We start from the raw sequence: 20276 nt of genomic DNA, 5'->3' as shown, positions 1-20276 counted from the left end.
TTTATTTGTTATTTTTTATAGAGTTTTGTGTTTACGTTTCAAAGTTTCATAATTCGTTCTTGTCTGACGCTTCTGTGATTTATTTAATAATTGTAAACAATAAATAATAATTAATCTCGAGGATTGTATAAGTAGAATAATTCTGCTTTTCTTGAACTTTTTGTAAACTTTAAACATATCTGTCTTTAATTTTTTTATTTTATTGTTGATTACTTTTTTACTAGTCATATCTAATTTATTATTTTATTTGACGTTTACCATCAAAAAATTACAATAATTATAATAATACAATATTTGTTCGAATCCACTGAAGATAGATTATACGACTCGTAAATATGGTAATATTATACACATTTAAATACTTGAGTTGCTTAAAAATATTAATTTCCTGAATGCACAACAATTATGAATAATAATGCTTAGTGTATATTCACGTAATTTCTTATATGTGTTCTCTAATTTGATATTATGTTCACACATTTCAAATAAATTATTTTATGAACACAAACATTTTTTTTAAATTTTGAAGTTTGTTATTATAAATAAGTAATAATTAATTGCCCATCTATTAAAACAATTGATTAAAACTAGGTTTATTCTTTTAGAATAATTTAAATCTGTAAGTTTTGGTAGTGTACAATAAAGTATTAATAATAATTTGTGTTGTAATATTGTTGATAAATGATGAATAACATTGATTTACAGTAATGATGGACAATATTGAATTATGATAATTAATTTTTATGATAGTTATTCTAATACTTTGGTTAATTTGTAATTTACATTAAAATAATTACCTAATTGAGTATTCAAATTAATGAAAAATAACAATTCATTAATGTTTTTAATATGTATATTGTATACTAGGTATTATATATATAATACATTAATACCTAATCAAAATAAATAATATTTTTGTATTGAAAAGAAATTTAAGTATCATAAAGATGTCTCAAAAGTTGTTGGTGTCGTGATCTTATAGTTTGAAATATCGTCATATTTGTTTTCTAGCTGAATATTTCCAAAAAGGTGCTATCACTGAATAGTTTTCTACTCATTGTATCATTGCTTTGTGATCCATTTATTTATTGTAATTTTTTTTTTTTTTTAATGTACAGATTGTAAATGTAATTTTTATAAATAAATACAAAAATACTTAAGAAACACAAAAAAAAAAAGTATCATAAAATATTGATCAAATTATTACTTGATAAAACTGTTTTAAAATTAGTTGTTTTATACTCCTACTAATTAGGTAGTTTATTATATTCATAATTTAATTGTAACAAAACATTTATAAGTATAAGTAATTGTTGTAAATTTATAATAAAGAATTAATTTTTATCTGAATTTTGTTATACTAACATGATAAATTAAAGAAATTAGTTAAGACCCAAATATTATAATATATTTTTCTATGACCCAAATCATCTGCTAAGTTAATATACAATAAATTAATTATACAAACAAATTGACCTAATTCTAACGTTATTATTATTTAATATAATTTGTTCATTGAACATTTCCTTGGCTTTCTATTCTACTATACATATTTTACTAAAAATTACTTCCTAATAATAATGAATGATTTGTTTGTCTATAACTTCTGTTATCTATTTATTACCTAATAGAATTTTAACAATACGACTAAATATATACTCTAGTCCAAAAGAAAATAATCGGCTGACTGATTTTTGTCAATACTGTGCATCTCCCATCATTTATTCAGTGTCAGATTGTTCACATGGTTCATGACTTACCAATAGCATTATTCATTATGCACAAAGTGATAGTTCTCTTTTGGAACAGAGCATAAGTAAAAACTAACAATTCTTAGACCATAGGGTTTTATTCTTGAGATATTATGTAGAGTTTTAGTATTTCAAGTACTTTTTCCAGTATTATGCTTAGTTTGTAATTTTATAATAGAAAATATTATTTAAGATAACATTACTAAATTATGAATTTATACAAATTTTATTGGAAGCATCAAAACGTTCTATAATTTTATTTACTAACACAGAGGAAACAAGTACTGTTCACATGTAGTATACATTTTTTATAAGTTATTACACTAATGTATTTATGCAAAACTATTCACCAGCAATAATTGTTCCTTCAATCAATGTTTAAAATATCTACTTTTTTCAAATAATAATGTAATGTATTCTATTTAATATAAATTATTTACTTTTTTATTCTAGAGGGAGCCTGAACATTTACGTAAATTATTTGTCGGTGGTTTAGACTATAAAACTACTGATGAAAATCTTAAAAAATATTTTGAACAATGGGGTGAAATTATGGATGTTGTTGTTATGAAAGATCCACAGACTAAACGATCAAGAGGATTTGGCTTTATTACTTATGCTGCTGCTCATATGGTTGATGATGCACAAGGTGCACGACCTCATAAGATAGATGGTCGAACAGTAGAACCTAAAAGAGCTGTTCCAAAAACTGTAATACAATATTATTTAATTGAGACAAAAATAATTAATTATTATTCAATATAAATATATTTTTCATAGGATATTGGAAAACCTGAAGCAGGGGCAACAGTTAAAAAATTGTTTGTTGGTCTGTTAAATGACAGTATTACTGAAGAAGATTTAAAAGAATATTTTTCTCCTTATGGTAATGTTACTTCTGCTGCTCTAGTTGTTCATAAAGAAACAGGCAAAAAACGAGGATTTGGTTTTGTTGAATTTGATGATTATGATCCTGTTGATAAAATATGTTGTAAGTTCCAAGTATATATGTCTTGTTAAAATATTTTTTAATTTGACTATATTATTTTGTTAAACAGTAAAAGGATCGCATATTATAAAAGGAAAAAAAATTGATGTAAAAAAAGCATTAAGTAAAGAAGAAATGGCTAGAGTAAATGCTAGAAATAACAGTAATTCTGGAGATAATTGGGGTAGTGATAATCGAAGTGCCTGGGAACCTACAATGAGAAATTTTGGAATGAGTGGAAGAGGTGGAGGATGGAGAAGTAAGAATTGTTATTTATGAACAATATAATGCCTGTTAATAATTCATACGTATTCTATATAATTTTTATAACATTTTAGGTGGTAATGATCCTGACCCATGGGAATCAGGTCCAAGTTCTCGAGGAGGTAATTGGGGAGGCCCGTCAACTAGTGCTTGGGATAATAGTTTCAGTGATGGATATCAACAAAGTTTTGGTGCTGGACCTATAAGAGGAAGTAATGGCCCTATGCGAGGAGGTGGATCGGCTAGACCAGGACCCTATAATAGTAATAAAAAAATGTATTTATTATTTAACAATACTATTATACTAATTATGTTTTATGTTATTCCTTAGGTGGTTTTGATAGTGGATACAATGACTTTAGTAGTGGATTTAGCGGCAGTAATTTTGCCAGTGGTGAAGGAAGTAGTTTTGGAGGAAGAGGAAGGGGTGGTGTTCGTGGAAGAGGAGGTGGTCCTGTAAGAGGAATATCGGGAAGAGGACCTGGAAATCCAAGCCGTGGTGGCAGAGGCGCTTTTGGACGAGGTGGTAGAGGAAGATACTAGCTATATAAGGTAAATTTAAAATATTTTTTTTAATCAATTATTAACATTAAACTGTATCATAAAACTTAAATATACTCACTTTGAGTTAACGCTTAGAGCCATTACAACATACCTACAGTTTATAAAATCAATAATTACAATAAATATTTTAATTATCTATATTTTATTTTTTAACAATTAATTTATTGATTAAAGGGTTATAAAAAAATACTTCTGAAGTAGATTTATTTTATGTATTATTTATGCATTATACATATCATATAACTGTAGTAAAATATAAAGGGTTATCACATTCATCAATTATTTACAACACACTGCCCTGCAGTTAAAACTTATGTTTATAAAGTATATTAAACAGAAAATGTATTATAATGTATGAACTGTTATTATTTAATACTTCCTAAAATCTAAATTATATTTTTAAAATTTTAATATAATATGCAATGGTTATTTTTAGTAAGTAAAAATCTTTGAGATTTTTTATGCCATTTCGATTTACGCAACAGCAACTTTCCTACAATGCTCTCTTCTTAGTCACTTCCCCATTCTCTATCCAAGTTATTTTAAGTCATTGACCACTCCTTTATCCTTATACCTTTGTCTGAGGTGTTGTCTTGGTATATTTATTTTTCATTGTTTAACCTGTCCAATCAACCTGTATGTGTCTACATATGTTCAGCCTAGCTCAGCTCAGTTAACTACTTTTTAAAACTCCATTGATATTAGTTTCTCCATACAGGTGATCACTCCCCTGTTTTTAAATAACTACTATTCCAAATATTTAATTTCTGTTTATTGGTTTAAAGTTCAACCAATTTATAATTGTAATTACATAATACTTGTTTAACTATATAGAAGTATATATATTGTGTTGCGTACAATTTAAAAATTATCAGTTAAATTTGTCTATCGAAATGTTGTAAAATTGGCTCTAAGTCGTAACTAGAACTATAAATATTTATTTATTAAACAGGTTTAAAGTAGAATATTTGTTTTATTTGTGCACAGGTTAAAAAAAAGTATGAGCTGACCCAAAATGTTACGTAAGGGGTTTGGGTCAGGAGAATTCCAACCCGCAGAAATTTAAACTTGTGCAGGCCATCAGGAATCTTTTTTTAAAACTTTATTCCTCAGTTTATATTGACAAAAAAGAAAGGCATTTTAGGCTTAAAGATTTGTGTGTAATTTTTTTTCTATCTCATATGTGTCTTGATTACAACATTTTAGTGCGAGTGATAATTATTCTTAAAAAGTAGTAAAGATAAAAAGTCAGTATTATTCAGAACTGTAAGCAAATTTTCCAAATTAAAGAGTGTGTAGTTAATTAGGTTTAAATAATAAAAAGATAGGTTTAGATGACATCCACAAATTACATTAGAATATAAATAGTATTAACAATTACATATATAATTACATATACTAATTATTTAATTTTATTATTATTATTATTATTTTTTTTTTTTTGATTGATATGAGAATTAATGATACTGTTTAATATCTTATTTAGAATTAGGAGTAATGGATCGTTTAGTTAATTGAGTTAATTATACATTTCATATTGTAGTTCAACTACCCTCCTTATGATTTATGTTTGTGTTTGATCGTTCAACATATGTCTAACTTATTTAGGAAATATCATAGTGTGTAATAATTTATTGAGTATAGCTACTTGTAATCGACATTTTTTTCAACTTATAATAACAGTGTTAATTATTTAAACATAATTATGCATAATATTTTAATCTATTTTTTGTGTGACGCATAAACACATTATTACACTTATGAAATAAGTTTTCATTAAGTGAATTCTTAAGTTTATTCCTGTCTTTCATTAAAAAAAAAATAAATAAATAAAAATAGTGTAAAAATTGAAGAATGTACAATATTTATAATTTTTTTTAACCTGACTTCCAGATTTGTATCAAATCAAAATATATATTTATAATTATTGTATTAAATATCTCAAATTGATTTCATATTTTACAATTTTAGGAGATGAGTAACAACTTACAGTATACAAAATATACTGATTTAATGTAATAAGGAATTTACATTAGATTATCGTATCCTTATTTTTAAAAGAAAGTAGTAAGTATATTATTATCATTCAAAAGTTAGATAACTAATAAAAAAAACAGTTATTAGTTTTTTAGAATTTTCTTTTAAATTCAAAAAGTTTAAGTTACTTAAAAAATAATAAATTATATTTTTATTAAAAATATATAATTTTTTTTTTTTTTCTATCTTTTTTAGTATCAATGTTTATTAATTTATGTGTATTGAAAGGTTTAGAGTGATTATATAAACAAATAAATAAATAATTATTAATATGTTAAATAACCATGTGCTTAAAAAAAAAATGGATAAATAATTTTGATTCAGTTCTCATAGATTGTACATTGATATCAAAAGCTTTAAAAAAATATTATCTTTATGAGATATGCTGTTTGTAGCTGTGTAGAGCTATGCCGTTAGGGGGGGATGGCTAGGGGGCATGGCCCCGGGTGCGTAGTTAAAAGAGGCGCCAACATTTTTTTTATAATATATAATATTTATGATAAATAAAATAGGGAGCCAAATCTTAATGGTACTGTTCTGTTTTTCATAATATAATTTAATATTTATGTTTTTATGATATATGCATAGAAAAAAGATATGGTAAATATATATATATTTAAACAAGGAAATAGTCGTTTTATGGGTTAAATTACTAATTAAAAATTGAACTGAATATTTTAATTATGTATGATAATATATAAGGATGGGACGAACTTAAATTTTCATTAATTAAAATTTGAACTTTACTTTTTTCTTGAGCTTGAATCCATTTATATTCAAACATAAGAACATTAAGAACATGATTAATTTAATTTAAAGTTTAATCCAACTAAATTTTAAACAAAAATAACTATCTTAACTCTTAAAAAGTTCTGGTATTAGTTATTACAGATTAAGGTACATAAATTAATATTTGTTAATATATATATATATATATATATCACATTAATAGTAATATTTAATTTAATTTTTCTCAAACTGTTTGAATTCAAAGTATTTGATTTCGAGCAATTATTTATAATTGACTTTTTTAACAAACTTCGGAATGTTTAAGAGCAATAAATTCAACAACCCATCCTTCGTAATCTATAATAATGGTCAATTATTAATAAGTAAGTCAGATAGTTCAACATAATATACTAAAATGAAGTATGAACTTGGGACCAAGTATATCTAAGTATATTTATGAAAATTGTATTGATAAATTAATATACATTTTATTTTTTATTTGTTTAAATTCAGTTAGTATTGTGTTTTTTTTTGCATGGATATTGCATATACAATTTTTTCTTAGCATGATGAATAACTTATAATACTAGGATTTTATTTAAATGATAATCATTTTGCTTAAACTATAGCATATAATTTAATAAGTTTCAGTATTTAAATAATTTATTTTATCAATTTCTATTATAATATAATATTACTCTTTTTGGGGATATTTAACCAAACCAATTGACTTTTTTCTAATATTTTATTTTCTACAATTAATTTAATAATTAAGGCATTGTTTGTGTTTAGTAGACAGAATTTATTTAATTTATTTTAAATAATTTAGTAAAAAGCATTTATATTCATAAAATTACAAGTGATCCGTAACCTATTTCAATAATTATACAATATGAAATAAAAAACACAATTTTATATTATTATTAGACCCTGAGTTTGTATGTAAGCACCCATAAGATTGTAGAATAATACTAAACTCAAATTAGAATAATGATATTTATTAAAATATTTCTCATTTCAAATATAGATTCTATGGTTAATTTTGTTGACATATTTGAATTAAAGTATAATAATATTATTAGTTACATGTTGTATATTTTTTTAAATATTTCAAATAATTTGAATTATGCTAAATGTTTGATTAAATTGTCGAATAATTAAAAATATTATTTGTATTAATTGTTCTTGCATATTTGCATAAATATGTACACATTCTACTATATCTTTTGAATAAAAATCCTTTTTATAACAATAGTAGTACCATATAAAATCAACTACTTTGCCTTAAAATACTTGTCTAAAATATTATAAATATCGTGCATAATATAGTTAATTTTTTAAAATAATTTTATGTTATCAGCTTAAATGTATAATATAAACATTTTAAACTCATTTTTGCAATAAATTTTCCAGATAATTAAGAGGCTGTAATCTGTAAAAATAATTAGTAAGTACTAATAAACTAAAATCAGTCATTAGTGATAATTTACTGTTTTTATAGTTTAAAATGTATAGATAATTGAGGTGATATTTAATTAATATTTTATAAAAGATAAGGTATTTATATATAAATATAATTAATTTTAATAAAAAAAAAAAAAATATTAATTTTGATAATTATTAATTGTTTTTATTTTTCCAGAAACATAAAATCATTAATATAAAATAAGATGTAAGCTTTTTTTAAGTATTTACACAGATTCTTGGCTATTTACAATAAATAATTGAGAGAATAATAATATATATTACATTATTTACATTTACATATATTTTATTTCAAAATATAAATGTACCAGTCTTCCTTGTTACACAGTCTATGGACTATGACATGACCTATGTTGAACCCAACTCCCAAGTACAATTGATCTGAAGATCAATAGTTTAATTTTTATTCAGTTGTCACTTATCTTAAATTATTTAGTTTATATTTATTATTTTATCACTTAACATAAACAGGATATACAAAAGTTGATAAAAAATACATATAATTGATTATAAATACTACTAAAAAAATATATTTCCCCATTTCTATCACAGAACCTTCTATCAATATATTGTCGTTTTTATTAATTATAGCCACCATGTATTTATAACATTTATATTTTATTTTTACCAGAATATTTTTCAAAAAAAAAAAATGTTGATTAATTTTTGAAGATCGATAAAACTATTACCTAAAAGGATTAAGAAGATCGAATAAATGGTAGACTGCTTCATAGAGGTTAATTAGTAAGTAAATTGTTTAAACTCTAAAGTAAGTTGCAAATATTTTTTTTAAATAAATAATTTTAATATAGTATTAATAATCAAAAAATATTTTTAAATGGCACCACTGTATATGATTGATAAAAAAACAGTATTATCATTTCTGAAAAACTGAAAACTTGCGATGCTGTGTAATGTGAGGACTATAATTGTCGACTAACGAGTAGAAAACTAAAAAATAGAAATATTACGTTTATATTATTTTAAAAATTAGTACTACTAGGATCTCTTTTATTTAGTTAATAGTAAATAGTTAGTGGCTTTTATAAAAATTGTTTAAAGAACGTGAGAATTATTTTTTTGTTTTTCTGCGTTGAATAATTGATTATTTTTGTATAATTTATTAAACAATTGTTGACAGGTTAGTAACAGCATGCTGAATTTTATAATTATTTATAAGTCATATAGTCCCAATATTTTTCTTTAGATTAAGTTTTTAATATTTTTTATAAACATTAACATTTAATTTGTTTGTGAATGTTCCACATTTACAGAGTTTTCAAAATTGTCTGCATGATTGATGGTTCACTAAGAGGACGCTATACCCGCATGTGTTGTCTCTGTCTTATACATGCGTAACATAGTTAAAAACTGTTTTTTGCGAGACAACTGTACTCACTCGATATTTATATCAAAATTACCAAAATTACACATCCCATTAAGAAGAACTTTACCTGTGTTGTAGCGTTTTAATTTGTTTGATAGTGGTAACCAATAATTTTTAATAATTAAATGAAAAAAACCTAAAGTTCTCAAACCGATAACTTTAATTGCATTTATGTTATCAAAAAAATTAAAACGCTACGTCACAGGTAAAGTTCTTCCTATAGGATTTCTAATTTTGGTTGTTTTGATTAAAATATCGTGGGAGTAAAGTTGTCCCGCGCAAAACAGTTTTTAATTATGTTACGCGTGTATAAGACAGACAAAAAATGCGGGTATAGCGTCCTCTTAATAATAGCCAATATCTTCAAGCTAAAGTATCATTTCCATTCCCAAGTTACGTTCCTAATTAGTCCTAGTCGTCTGTGGCAAAACTTCTCTGAGTGATTAAAATTAATGTTTTTGTTGTTACTTTTAGTCGTACATTAAATAAATATCACAAACACATTTTAGTAAAAATAGTTAAAAAAAATGAAAATTTCTGATATAATGTGACCATTTTATTTACATATGGTGATTTACAGAGCATCCTAATTCTATTTTTTTCTTCTTTAATAACAGAGTTATTCAATATCTAATTTTTAAACTTTTTAAATATATTTAGACAGACCCTATTTTCATTTTCTTAAAATTGTTTGCACTACTTAAGGAAAGTATCTTGTGAAGGTACAAAATTCTGTTTTTCAAATGACATCCATCCTTTTCTCTTTTCTGAACATTTTGTCATATCAAAATAAAAATTAGAATGAGTAATTTAACATTGTATATTAAGAGGACGTCACACCCACTTGTCTTGTCTCCGTCTTACAAGTATGTAAGATAGCAAATTTACGCTCAGCAGATCACATCTAGCTCAGTTAATTTAAAAATTATAGAATGAGTCGACCTATTATGAAACTTGATGGTAAGAACATTATCTGTATTTGTACGTTGGTTTTTTACGATAGCTCAATTTTAAGTGAGTTATTTGTATATAACAGCATATATTAAAAATGCTCATAACTCACTTAAAAATTGAACTATCATAAAAAACCCAACATACAAACACAGATAATGTTCTTACCATCAAGTTTCATAATTAGTCAGTCGATTCACTCTAATTTTTAAACTAATGGAGTTAAAGGTGATCTGCTGAGCATAAATTTACTGTGTTGTGAACTTGTAAGATAGTGAAACACATACGGGCGTTGCGTCTTCTTAAGGATAATGGACTTGAAAGATTAGGAGCTATAGTAATTTGAAAAATTTAAATCTCATTATTATTTTTTTTTTTAATAGTCCAAGTACAGTAGTGTTGAGGTAATCCAAAGGCATTTGGGAAAAGGGGTCATTTAGATTAACAATTAAATCAGGTTTTCTATGACTGTTACAAAATTGTCTTCTATTTTAAGCTATATAAACTATTTGATTTAAAATTATTAATATTATTTTAAATTATACATAAGTCCAATAAGAGAACAGTTAAATGTACACTCAAAGCCGTACAGATTATCGTAACCATTTTTAAGAACTATTATCCTTAATATAAACATTTTAATAATTGAAATACAAGTTTATATCACAATAAGGATATTACTTAAGTAATAAAAAAAAATCTTAAGAATTTGAATAGTTAGACTACCAATAGTGAGCATGCTTAGTAAATCACCATGTATAGTTTTAATTCAAAATATTGTCATAAATTATTTAAATGTATATTTTTTATTTTTTCAGGTGAAATTGTTAATAATGTTTAGGCTCAGTTGTGATGCTGATGATGACTTGGATGAGTCTACATCTAATGAAAATAAACATCAAATAGTCAAAACAGAAGAATTAATTAATCGTAATAGATTGAACAACTTGCCATTTACAGAATTAATTATTGGAGATATGTCTTTAAGACTGTTTCATGGATTTCCCAATATACACAATTCAGATCTCATTCCTGGCACTTATGAAGGAGGATATAAACTTTGGGAATGTACTCTTGACCTTTTAGAATATCTAAGAAATAACACCATTTTTTGTGAAGAAAAATCTGTCTTGGATTTAGGCTGCGGTACTGGCCTTTTGGGTATTTTTACATTGATTTCTGGAGCTCAGAATGTTGATTTTCAAGATTTTAATAAAGATGTATTACTTGATACAACTATGTATAATGTATTATTAAATTCTAACAACAGTTTAGAAGTTTGCAAGTACTATTCAGGTGATTGGGAATCATTTTCTGTATTTAATGAAGATACATATGATCTAATTTTGACATCAGAAACTATATACAATGTAAAAAGTTATACAAAGCTTATAAATTTATTTGAAAAAAAATTAAAACTATCAGGAAGTATTTTATTAATTGCCAAAAATTATTATTTTGGTGTAGGTGGTTCGATTACTGAGTTTTTAAATTGTTTAAAATCTTCTAAACTGAATGCTGATGTTGTTTGGACTAGTACAGAAGGAGTAAAAAAAACTTTACTTAATATTCATTTTTAATTGCATAGTTTTTGACCATAAATAATATAAGAAATAATGATTATATCATGACATTGTTTTTAAATTTATCATAATTTACATTTATCTATATTATGTAAATGGTAATTAATAAATATTGTATTTATTTAAATGTAATAATTTTTTATAATATTAATACATTATTCATTTTTATTTTGTACCTAGTGATAGTTTTAAGTATCCCTATTCATCAATTAGAAAAATATTAATTTATACTCCGGTTATCGAGCAAGTGTATCTGGGTGGCAACCAAAATTTGTCCGTTCTCGTGAATTCACACACGGTTACATAGTAGAATGGGAGATATTTGCGTACAAAACTGTGGAGCTCAATCATTTGGATCTGCGAAGGGGTAGCGCTCTCCCAGTGGCCGGAGTATAGAAAAATAGTCTTAAGTGATTATTCATTTAAATTGCTTAGTATTTTCCCATAGTATAAAGAAAAACTTATAATAGTTTGAAAAACACAATGTTGAATCTTAGTAAATGTAGTTTAATTTTAATTTATCTTAATGAGTTAAGTTTTTCTACTCTTAAAAAATCATTTTATTAATTAATAATTTAAATAAAAAAATGTATTTTGAATAAGTACTAAAAATATTTTTATAAATCATGACATTGTTTTTAAATTTATCATAATTTACTTTTATCTATATTATGTAATTGATAATTAATAAATATTGTATTTATTTAAATGTAATATTGTTTTATAATATTAATACATTATTCATTTTTATTTTGTACCTAGTAATAGTTTTAAGTATCCCTATTCATCAATTAGAAAAATATTCATCTATACTCACTCTGGTCATCGAGAGAGCGTATCTGGGCGGCAACCAAAATTTGTCCTTTCTCGCGCATTCATACGCGATAAAGTAGTAGAATGGGAGATATTTGCATACAAAGCTGTGGAGCTCAATCGTTTGGATACGCGAAGGGATAGCGAAAGTGATTATTCATTTAAATTGCTTATTATTTTCCCATAGTATAAGGAAAAACTACTAATAGTTTGAAAAAAACAATGTTGAATCTTAGTATATGTAGTTTAATTTTAATTTATCTTAATGAATTAAATTTTTCTACATAATACTTAGACTTATATATTCTATATTTATATGATATCAAAATTAACTCAAGTAAATTATAAATTACAAAATAAAGTTTGAATTTGGAAGAATTTTTTTAACTTAAATAGTAATTAATTTGTATAAATAACATACGAATAATATAATTTTTCCAATTATAGTGATTTTTTTACAAAAGTTAACTTTAAATTGCATGTCCCAATTAGCACGTACGCAAAACAAAATTGGATAAAGAATTATAAAAAATTTACAATAATCAATATTACATACATTTTATTACTTTTGCTGGTACTTGTTTGTTATCGCCCTGCCAGTATGCCGCATAAAATTTATCGCCCCGCCAATTAAATAAAATAAACAAAATAATAAATAAATATAAAATATGTATGTATTATTAATAATAAAAAATTTAAAAATAAATGAATAAATATATGTTTATAAATTTAAAAAAATATGTATGAATGCATTAGTAAATAAATAATATAATTATAATTATAGTGGAGTCCAGAACTCACATATATCTTCTAATGCGTCTTGTTTTCCGAGACGTGTTCTCCACATAAATTCTGCTAAATATGATTCCAAAAAATTTCTGTTTGTTCCACGACGCTTTTTATTTCCCCATTTAGCAGAACCCCACAACCTCTCGATATTTTGAGTGTGTGCCCTTGTGTCCGGATCAACAAAATTATATGTATGGTTTACAGTATTATGTTGGAATCTCGCTTGCTGCAAATTATTATACGCTTTCCAACAATCTGACAATATTACTGAGCCTGGTCTTATATATTTTTTGATTATAGGTAACAACGTTTTTTTCGTATTGGTTTTAAACGATGTCAAAGTTTAATAAAATAACGAAAGCCAGCAGCGTACTAATATGGTTTAATATAAAATGTACAATAGTTTTTCCATTTCCCAAAATAGATCATCCATCACGAGCTAAATACGATAATTGTAGGTATAATAACGGCACACTATATGGCGTGGCGATAACAAACAAGTACCCTTTTGCTTATTATAATTATTCTGTGTAATTAATTCACATCCAGAACCATCTTAATGAATTATAAAGTTAATTTATATAGAGGAAAAAAAATAGTATAAATATTTTACATTAACAATAGAGAAATACCACCTGTACAGTCAGTAAAATATCTCGGAAGTCGGAATGTATCTAGATAGACGCCTCACATACGGGCAACCCATATCAAAATAAAAATAAAATCACTTAAATACTTAATTAGAGACTACACCAACTACGACCCTTACTCTGATGAAAAATGGTTTATACACTTGAACTCTGATTAATAATCCAAGTTAATTATACATTTTTCAGATAAATATAGAGTAATATCAGTAAATATTTTCTCTAATCAAGTGAACTCGTGCCAAAAATTATTATCAAATTTATTTATTGTATTATTAAATATAGATTGTAAATGAAAAAATTAATAAACAAACAATTTAATTGTTAAATTAATTTTTTTATACTGATACTTTTAAGTGCATAAAAATCTGTGTTTTACTTAAAGATTATGAATTATAATTTATTAATGGTTTGAAACTTGATTTTTATGTATCGAAATATTCCAAAATATTCTTCTTAATATTAAAAAATAAAATATTTAAAAGATAAAAAAAAAAAAAGCAGAGCTTAAAACCAAAAACAATTTTGATTACCAGTATTAATTTTATTTCAATTCAGTTTCGTATGGTGGTATTGATTTTTATATTTTATATTTTGTTTTTATTACCAGTATTGATATTTTTAATGATTTCAGTTTTTATATCATTTTTGGTTTTCAATTTATTATGCCAGTATTTAAAATCTATTAAATTTCTGTTTTAAGCACTGCAAAAAGTAAAAACATAAAATGTGATAATAAAAATATAATTATATTTTATAAGTAGTTTTGCAATAACTCCAAATAATTTTAAACGAATGAGTGTCTTGGATTAATAGTCATATTACTCTATTAATTATACCAGTGATTTAAATAAAATATAAATGGAATTATGTTAGAAAAATAAGTTTTTATAATAAAAAATACCATTGTTATTGAAATTTTATTTTTAATGCTAAAAATATTACATGAATGTTTACATAATATTATGTGAAACTGTTGAGTTAATTCTCAAAAGTTAATCACATTAATAAATCATTTAATGGTAACTTTACCAAAATTTTGTATTATAAAATATTTATATTCAATATTTCCATTGCAGTCATAATATATCTTCAGACTTCAGTCGTGATAAAAGTAAATAAAATAAAAAGTACTTCAATCTAAATTTTATAAGTATTTTTATTATAAACAATTAACAAAACAAAATATGTATTTATACTAAACACAAAATATTAAATATTATATTAAACTATATTTTAACCTCCAAGAACCAATCCCGCTAGGAATACACAATTGAAATACATTATTTCCAGTTCTGGTTTCAAGTTCTTTATTTTTCATTACACATTATAAAAATTGGAAAACATATAAAGATATATTAAACGAATAAATTCATTAAAACATTTTATTTATTATACTGATATTTCAAGTATACTTAGCTATTAAATTTAAATTGATAAATATTGCTGGTACTTATAAATATATATTGTATTGTGGGACTCGTTTGGCTAATAATTGCTTATATTAAAGATATAAGTTTTAAAGTTACGGTGTTTACACCGCTACCATGACCACTTGGAGGTTAATTAAAATAACTGGCTGAATATTTTGGCAGTATTTCATACAGACTCTTCGATAAAATCTAACTAATCTAAAGTATTTTCACATTTATATGTCTCCAAACTAAGTAGTTATAATAAGGTAATAATTATTAATTAGTATAGTATTATTAAGTTTATAAATATTCAAAATAAACAAGAAGTGCTTTAAATATTGCACTAATTGCCTAATTTTGGTTTTTATGGATTATAATTATTAATAAAGGGTTTTTGGTTATGTGTATATTGGGTTTATTGTCTGAGGTATCAATAATTTAACATTATTTAATATCTATTAATAAGGAAATAACACTTGATATTTATTTAGAATATCATTGTCATGATTATAGATTTTTAAACTGTTGCCTGAACATTTTGCAAAAATCCACTATAATCTATTTTAGATGGCACAAAATAAAATGCTGGAGATACTTTGGCACCACATTGACATTGACATCCCATTGTCCAACTATATGAACCAAGTTTAGATTGACATTTTGGACAGTTAATTTTTCCACTTTCAGATTGACTTACTGACATCCAAGTCATTGGTTCAACAAAGATAGTGTCTGAACATAGTTGAAAGCCTGAATAATCTGAAGACAATTTTGAATCTTTCCATGACAATTTTTCATTGATATAATGTGGTAATAAATTTGATTGTAGAGCTAAAATCCTTCTAAAATAATAATAATAATATATATATAACATAGGTTATTGGTATACAATAAAAATAATAGTAAATATAATACCGGCATTTACGGCATCGATAAACTTTAGGATCGGGTCTAGCACATATTAAAGATGGGTCTCCCTTAATTACATCAATACAGTCTTGAGGTAAAATTTTAACTAGAACAAAATCATAAATTTATTATTTAAAATTCTAAATGATGTATGATTGAATTGATTTTACATTTTTTTTTTATAACTTCAGTGTAAAAGTATTTTGATTATAAACTTCAAGGAAGGATTGGTAATATATTAGGTCTAGTTTTGGTTAGTTTTGGTCATCTTGAACTGTAAAAGTGCCTTCACTGGAAGGTATCTTTAATCCGTCCTTCACGCCATAGTTATCTATTTCATCAATTTCACTTATTGTTCAAAATTTATGTAACAGATTGTGGAAATATAAATAAAGTAATAAAAAAAAAAAAAAAGTTTTGGTTAGGATGTTTTAAATTTTGGTTTTTTTTTAAATTTATGTAAGATAACAATTATGTATGAGTAAATAATATTTTTGCATAATGAATCTACTATAGCAGCATACATAATATTCATTAAAAGTTAAATTTAATAGGATAATTTTTACTTAGATGAATTATTTTATTAAACATATGTATAGTATTTAGAATTTTGGAAATTATACATGTAAATTATTAAGTATAAAAACCTCTTAAGAAAACACCAAACCCACATGTATCTAACATACCTAGTTTTAAGTTTCAAAATAATCCATTTTCAATATTAGAGTGAATAAACCTATCAATAATATTATCAAATATAAAGGTAAGAATTATTATGGAATCACACATAAGCTTGGTTTTGATATTCTAATTTTGAAACAAGTTAAGAACATTTTAAAATTTTAATTTGAAGTGTAAGTATGTTTTATAAAGTTTACAGTCATCTTTCTATAACAAGAAACTTTATCATAGTCTATATTTTAATTTTTAAGTGAATTAAGAGCATTTTTAAATATAAATATTTTACATACTCATAACTTGTTTAAAAATTAAAATACCGTAAAAAAAACTAATGAGATAACATAGATAATGTTCTCACCTTCAAGTTTGATAATAGGTAATTTTACTTTAATATTTAAGCTAAACACACAAAATTGATTATACTGAATGAAAATTAACCTTGTGGTATGTTTGTTAGACGGAGACAACATATGCGGATGTAGCATCCTTTTAATAATGATTTTTAATTCTAATAGTACTTATTTTGAAAATGGGTCTACTTATAAATGACTATTAGTAAATTGTTATGTACTTAATGCAAAATACTGAAATGATGCTTCTGACAATATTTTTTTCAAAGTACTTAATTAATTTTTAGATTAAACTAAAGGTGTTGCTTATTTATACCATGAACAAACTAAATTAGTTATATTTTTCTATGTTAAATCACTTAAAACAGCTTTGATTCAGAAATTAATAACAATAATTGATGATACAATTGTTTACCTAATATTTACATATCTATAAGTATAGTTTGTACTATAAAACACTAATAACTAGAAATATAAAAATGTATTTAATTTTATTAAAAGGGCACAACACCTGCATGTGTTGTCACTGTCTTATACAAGTTCACAACATAGCAACTTTACTCTCAGCAGATTACGTTTAACTCCATTAGTTTAAAAATTAGAGTGAATTGACCTATTATGAAACTATATGGTAAGAACATTATGTTTTTATATGTTGGTTTTTTAATATAATTTAATTTTTTAACAAGTTATGCGTATATAATAAACTTAAATTAAAAATGCTCATAAATCACTTAAAAATTAAATAATCGTAAAAAACTAACATGTAAATACAGATAATGTTTTTAGTATATAGTTTCACAATAGGTCAATTCACTCAAATTTTTAAACTAATGAAGTTAAACGTGATCTGCTGAGTGTAAATTTGCTATGTTACATACTTGTAAGACGGAGACAATACATACGGGTATGACGTTCTCTTAATTAAATAAATTGCCAACCTTTTTTTACTTTTCTAGCAGCTATTTTCAGTCTGAACAGTTTAAATTGCATATTGTTTTTGTCAATTTTCCATCCTAAAGTTTCATACAAATTGAGTTGTGCTTGAAAACCAATGTTCGGTAATGCAGCAGCATTTTTAACTTTAACTCTATAACAAATTTTTAATAAATTAATAGTTTTTTTTTATTGCTTTAAACAACGCTGTATTACACAAAACTATATTTATATGAAGACTGAAATCACTTTTGAGTTATCAAAATCATTGTCTGGAAAAATGTTAACATAAGTATTATTCTCACTGTCCAGTTTAATATAATAATACAAGAGATGAACTTATGAACATATATAAGTTTTTATATTTTATTAAGATATACATGTCTATCTATGCATCTAATACATACTACTTAAAATGTATTGGGTTGACAAAGACAAAATTATTTCAAATTTTAAAATTCTATAAAATATCAACAAGTTATATATTTCAATGTAAAGAACTTGTACAACTAGTTATTTTTAGTATTTAGCTGATATTCATTTTTTAAAATACCTAATAGAGTATCACCATCAAATAATAATTAAAACATTATGTAATTTGCATGAGTATAACATTAACAATTATCATACGATGCTTATGTTATCCAGAGAAACCATAATATACACTTAATTTTACACATAATATTATATTCTATCAATGACTGATAAATAATTATCTACATACCTTTGAAAAGCATCATCAAAACTAATTTTATACTTTTTCATAATATAAGCTGTAATAATTGATGCACTTCTGGATATTCCATAATAGCTAAAAGTACATTAAAACATTTTTTTTTTTAAATATGATTTTGAAATTGGAATAGTTTAGAGAATACTTATTGATATAAATATGAAAATTTAATCTACTGTTGGATAACACTAAATATTTATTTTAAGATAATAAATTCTATTCTTAAATCTTCATATGTTTGTTTGTACTAGGTATATAATACTCACCAATGAACCAGAACAGAACTTTTTTCTTGGCCTATTTTTATGAACTCATATGCGCTATCAAAGTGGCTTAAAAGATCTTCTCCGTCCATATCGGTAACTATAAGTAAATGTAACTTAAATAATTAAATATAAAACCGTATATCAACTAAATTATTATATATAGGCATAATAGTCTATGTTATTGAACTTAGTAAGAAAAGAATCATGACTAAATGGTAAGAATGTGGTATAATAACTACTTGAATATAATATTTAAAGACTAATAATTAAAAACAATTTAAACTAATAGATTTATTTTGGAAATATATTTACCTTGTATATATTTAACATTAATATCTCTTAAATCTAATATAATTTCTGGCAGTGGACAAGAATCCACTGTTATTATATAACTTATTCCGTTGCTTCGTAAAAATGTTAAATCAATGGCAGCTGTTAAGTTTCCTGAATTAAATATTAATGTTGATCAGTTTATTTTAAAACTAATTAATATAGATAAAGATGAATATACTTAAAAATTAAAAGAAGTAGAAAGAATCAAAATTTTACAGCATGAAATATTTATCATTTTACAAGTTAGATTTTTTTTGGCATATAAATAATAAATGTTTTATTACCTAGCCATAGACCATCTTCAATAGAAAATACATGCTTAGGACCCGAATCGAAATCATCTCTACACAAATTTGACATTCTATTTGTTATTGCTAATAACACAGCATAACATCGGAATCAAGTAAATCGAGATATTATTGAATTATCCGATTAATTTACAACCTGTAGAATTTTTTATTAAAATAAAATTGTAAATTGTAATAACATGTATTGCATGCCAGTTATTGCATTAATGCATCATTATTTGTATTTACTAAATCGGGTAAATAAACAAACCTTGATAAGAAATGAAGAAAATAATATCCCATCTATGACCAACAGTGGTTGACACATAAATATTATATTTATTTACACATTCCGTGTCTATCTTTTTTGTTATCATA

At 24.2% G+C, this 20276-nt stretch overlaps 3 protein-coding genes across 6 annotated transcripts; 2 read left to right on the top strand and 1 right to left on the bottom strand.

The window, feature by feature from the left end:
- On the top strand, nt 1-5504 carry LOC132931817 (heterogeneous nuclear ribonucleoprotein A1, A2/B1 homolog). Its single transcript, XM_060997846.1, has 7 exons — nt 1-338; nt 2205-2462; nt 2532-2742; nt 2810-2998; nt 3078-3266; nt 3335-3555; nt 4555-5504. The coding sequence occupies exons 1-6, from the start codon at nt 336-338 to the stop codon at nt 3544-3546; spliced, it is 1062 nt and encodes a 353-aa protein (XP_060853829.1). The 5' UTR covers nt 1-335; the 3' UTR covers nt 3547-3555; nt 4555-5504.
- Nucleotides 5505-7755: 2251 nt separating this feature from the next.
- On the top strand, nt 7756-12448 carry LOC132931820 (histidine protein methyltransferase 1 homolog). 2 transcript variants are annotated; one of them, XM_060997851.1, is made up of 3 exons: nt 7756-7780; nt 8450-8562; nt 10975-12448. In XM_060997851.1, the coding sequence occupies exon 3, from the start codon at nt 10990-10992 to the stop codon at nt 11734-11736; it is 747 nt and encodes a 248-aa protein (XP_060853834.1). In that variant the 5' UTR covers nt 7756-7780; nt 8450-8562; nt 10975-10989; the 3' UTR covers nt 11737-12448. The 2 variants fall into 2 exon arrangements, with proteins under 2 accessions (XP_060853834.1, XP_060853833.1); XM_060997850.1 differs by lacking the exons at nt 7756-7780; nt 8450-8562 and adding an exon at nt 8574-8959.
- Nucleotides 12449-15129: 2681 nt separating this feature from the next.
- On the bottom strand, nt 15130-20274 carry LOC132931818 (dual specificity protein phosphatase MPK-4-like). 3 transcript variants are annotated; one of them, XM_060997848.1, is made up of 8 exons: nt 20170-20274; nt 19896-20055; nt 19591-19722; nt 19279-19375; nt 19004-19090; nt 18285-18433; nt 16319-16418; nt 15130-16245 (listed from the first exon to the last, which is right to left on the bottom strand). In XM_060997848.1, exons 2-8 carry the CDS (start codon nt 19969-19971, stop codon nt 15921-15923), a joined length of 966 nt encoding a protein of 321 aa, XP_060853831.1. In that variant the 5' UTR covers nt 19972-20055; nt 20170-20274; the 3' UTR covers nt 15130-15920. The 3 variants fall into 3 exon arrangements, with proteins under 3 accessions (XP_060853831.1, XP_060853832.1, XP_060853830.1); XM_060997849.1 differs by lacking the exon at nt 20170-20274 and having other exon boundaries at nt 15130-16242; nt 19896-20159; XM_060997847.1 differs by lacking the exon at nt 20170-20274 and having other exon boundaries at nt 19896-20158.
- Nucleotides 20275-20276: the final 2 nt, after the last annotated feature.

This window comes from Rhopalosiphum padi, chromosome 1, assembly GCF_020882245.1.
Source record: "Rhopalosiphum padi isolate XX-2018 chromosome 1, ASM2088224v1, whole genome shotgun sequence".
Taxonomy (NCBI): domain Eukaryota; kingdom Metazoa; phylum Arthropoda; class Insecta; order Hemiptera; family Aphididae; genus Rhopalosiphum; species Rhopalosiphum padi.
The sequence above is the reverse complement of the archived record's forward strand: the minus strand, read 5'-3'. Positions and strand labels throughout refer to the sequence as shown.

Bases quoted from the DNA above. Each gene is read 5' to 3' on its own strand.
- LOC132931817 (XM_060997846.1), top strand. The intron at 2,463-2,531 runs GTAATACAATAT...TATTTTTCATAG, and splicing joins AAAGAGCTGTTCCAAAAACT to GATATTGGAAAACCTGAAGC. The intron at 2,999-3,077 runs GTAAGAATTGTT...ATAACATTTTAG, and splicing joins AAGAGGTGGAGGATGGAGAA to GTGGTAATGATCCTGACCCA.
- LOC132931818 (XM_060997848.1), bottom strand. From the start codon at position 19,971: ATGTCAAATTTGTGTAGAGATGATTTCGATTCGGGTCCTAAGCATGTA. The intron at 19,723-19,895 runs GTAATAAAACAT...TATTTAATTCAG, and splicing joins TGAAGATGGTCTATGGCTAG to GAAACTTAACAGCTGCCATT. The intron at 16,246-16,318 runs GTATTATATTTA...TTATTATTTTAG, and splicing joins TATCGATGCCGTAAATGCCG to AAGGATTTTAGCTCTACAAT.
- LOC132931820 (XM_060997851.1), top strand. From the start codon at position 10,990: ATGTTTAGGCTCAGTTGTGATGCTGATGATGACTTGGATGAGTCTACA.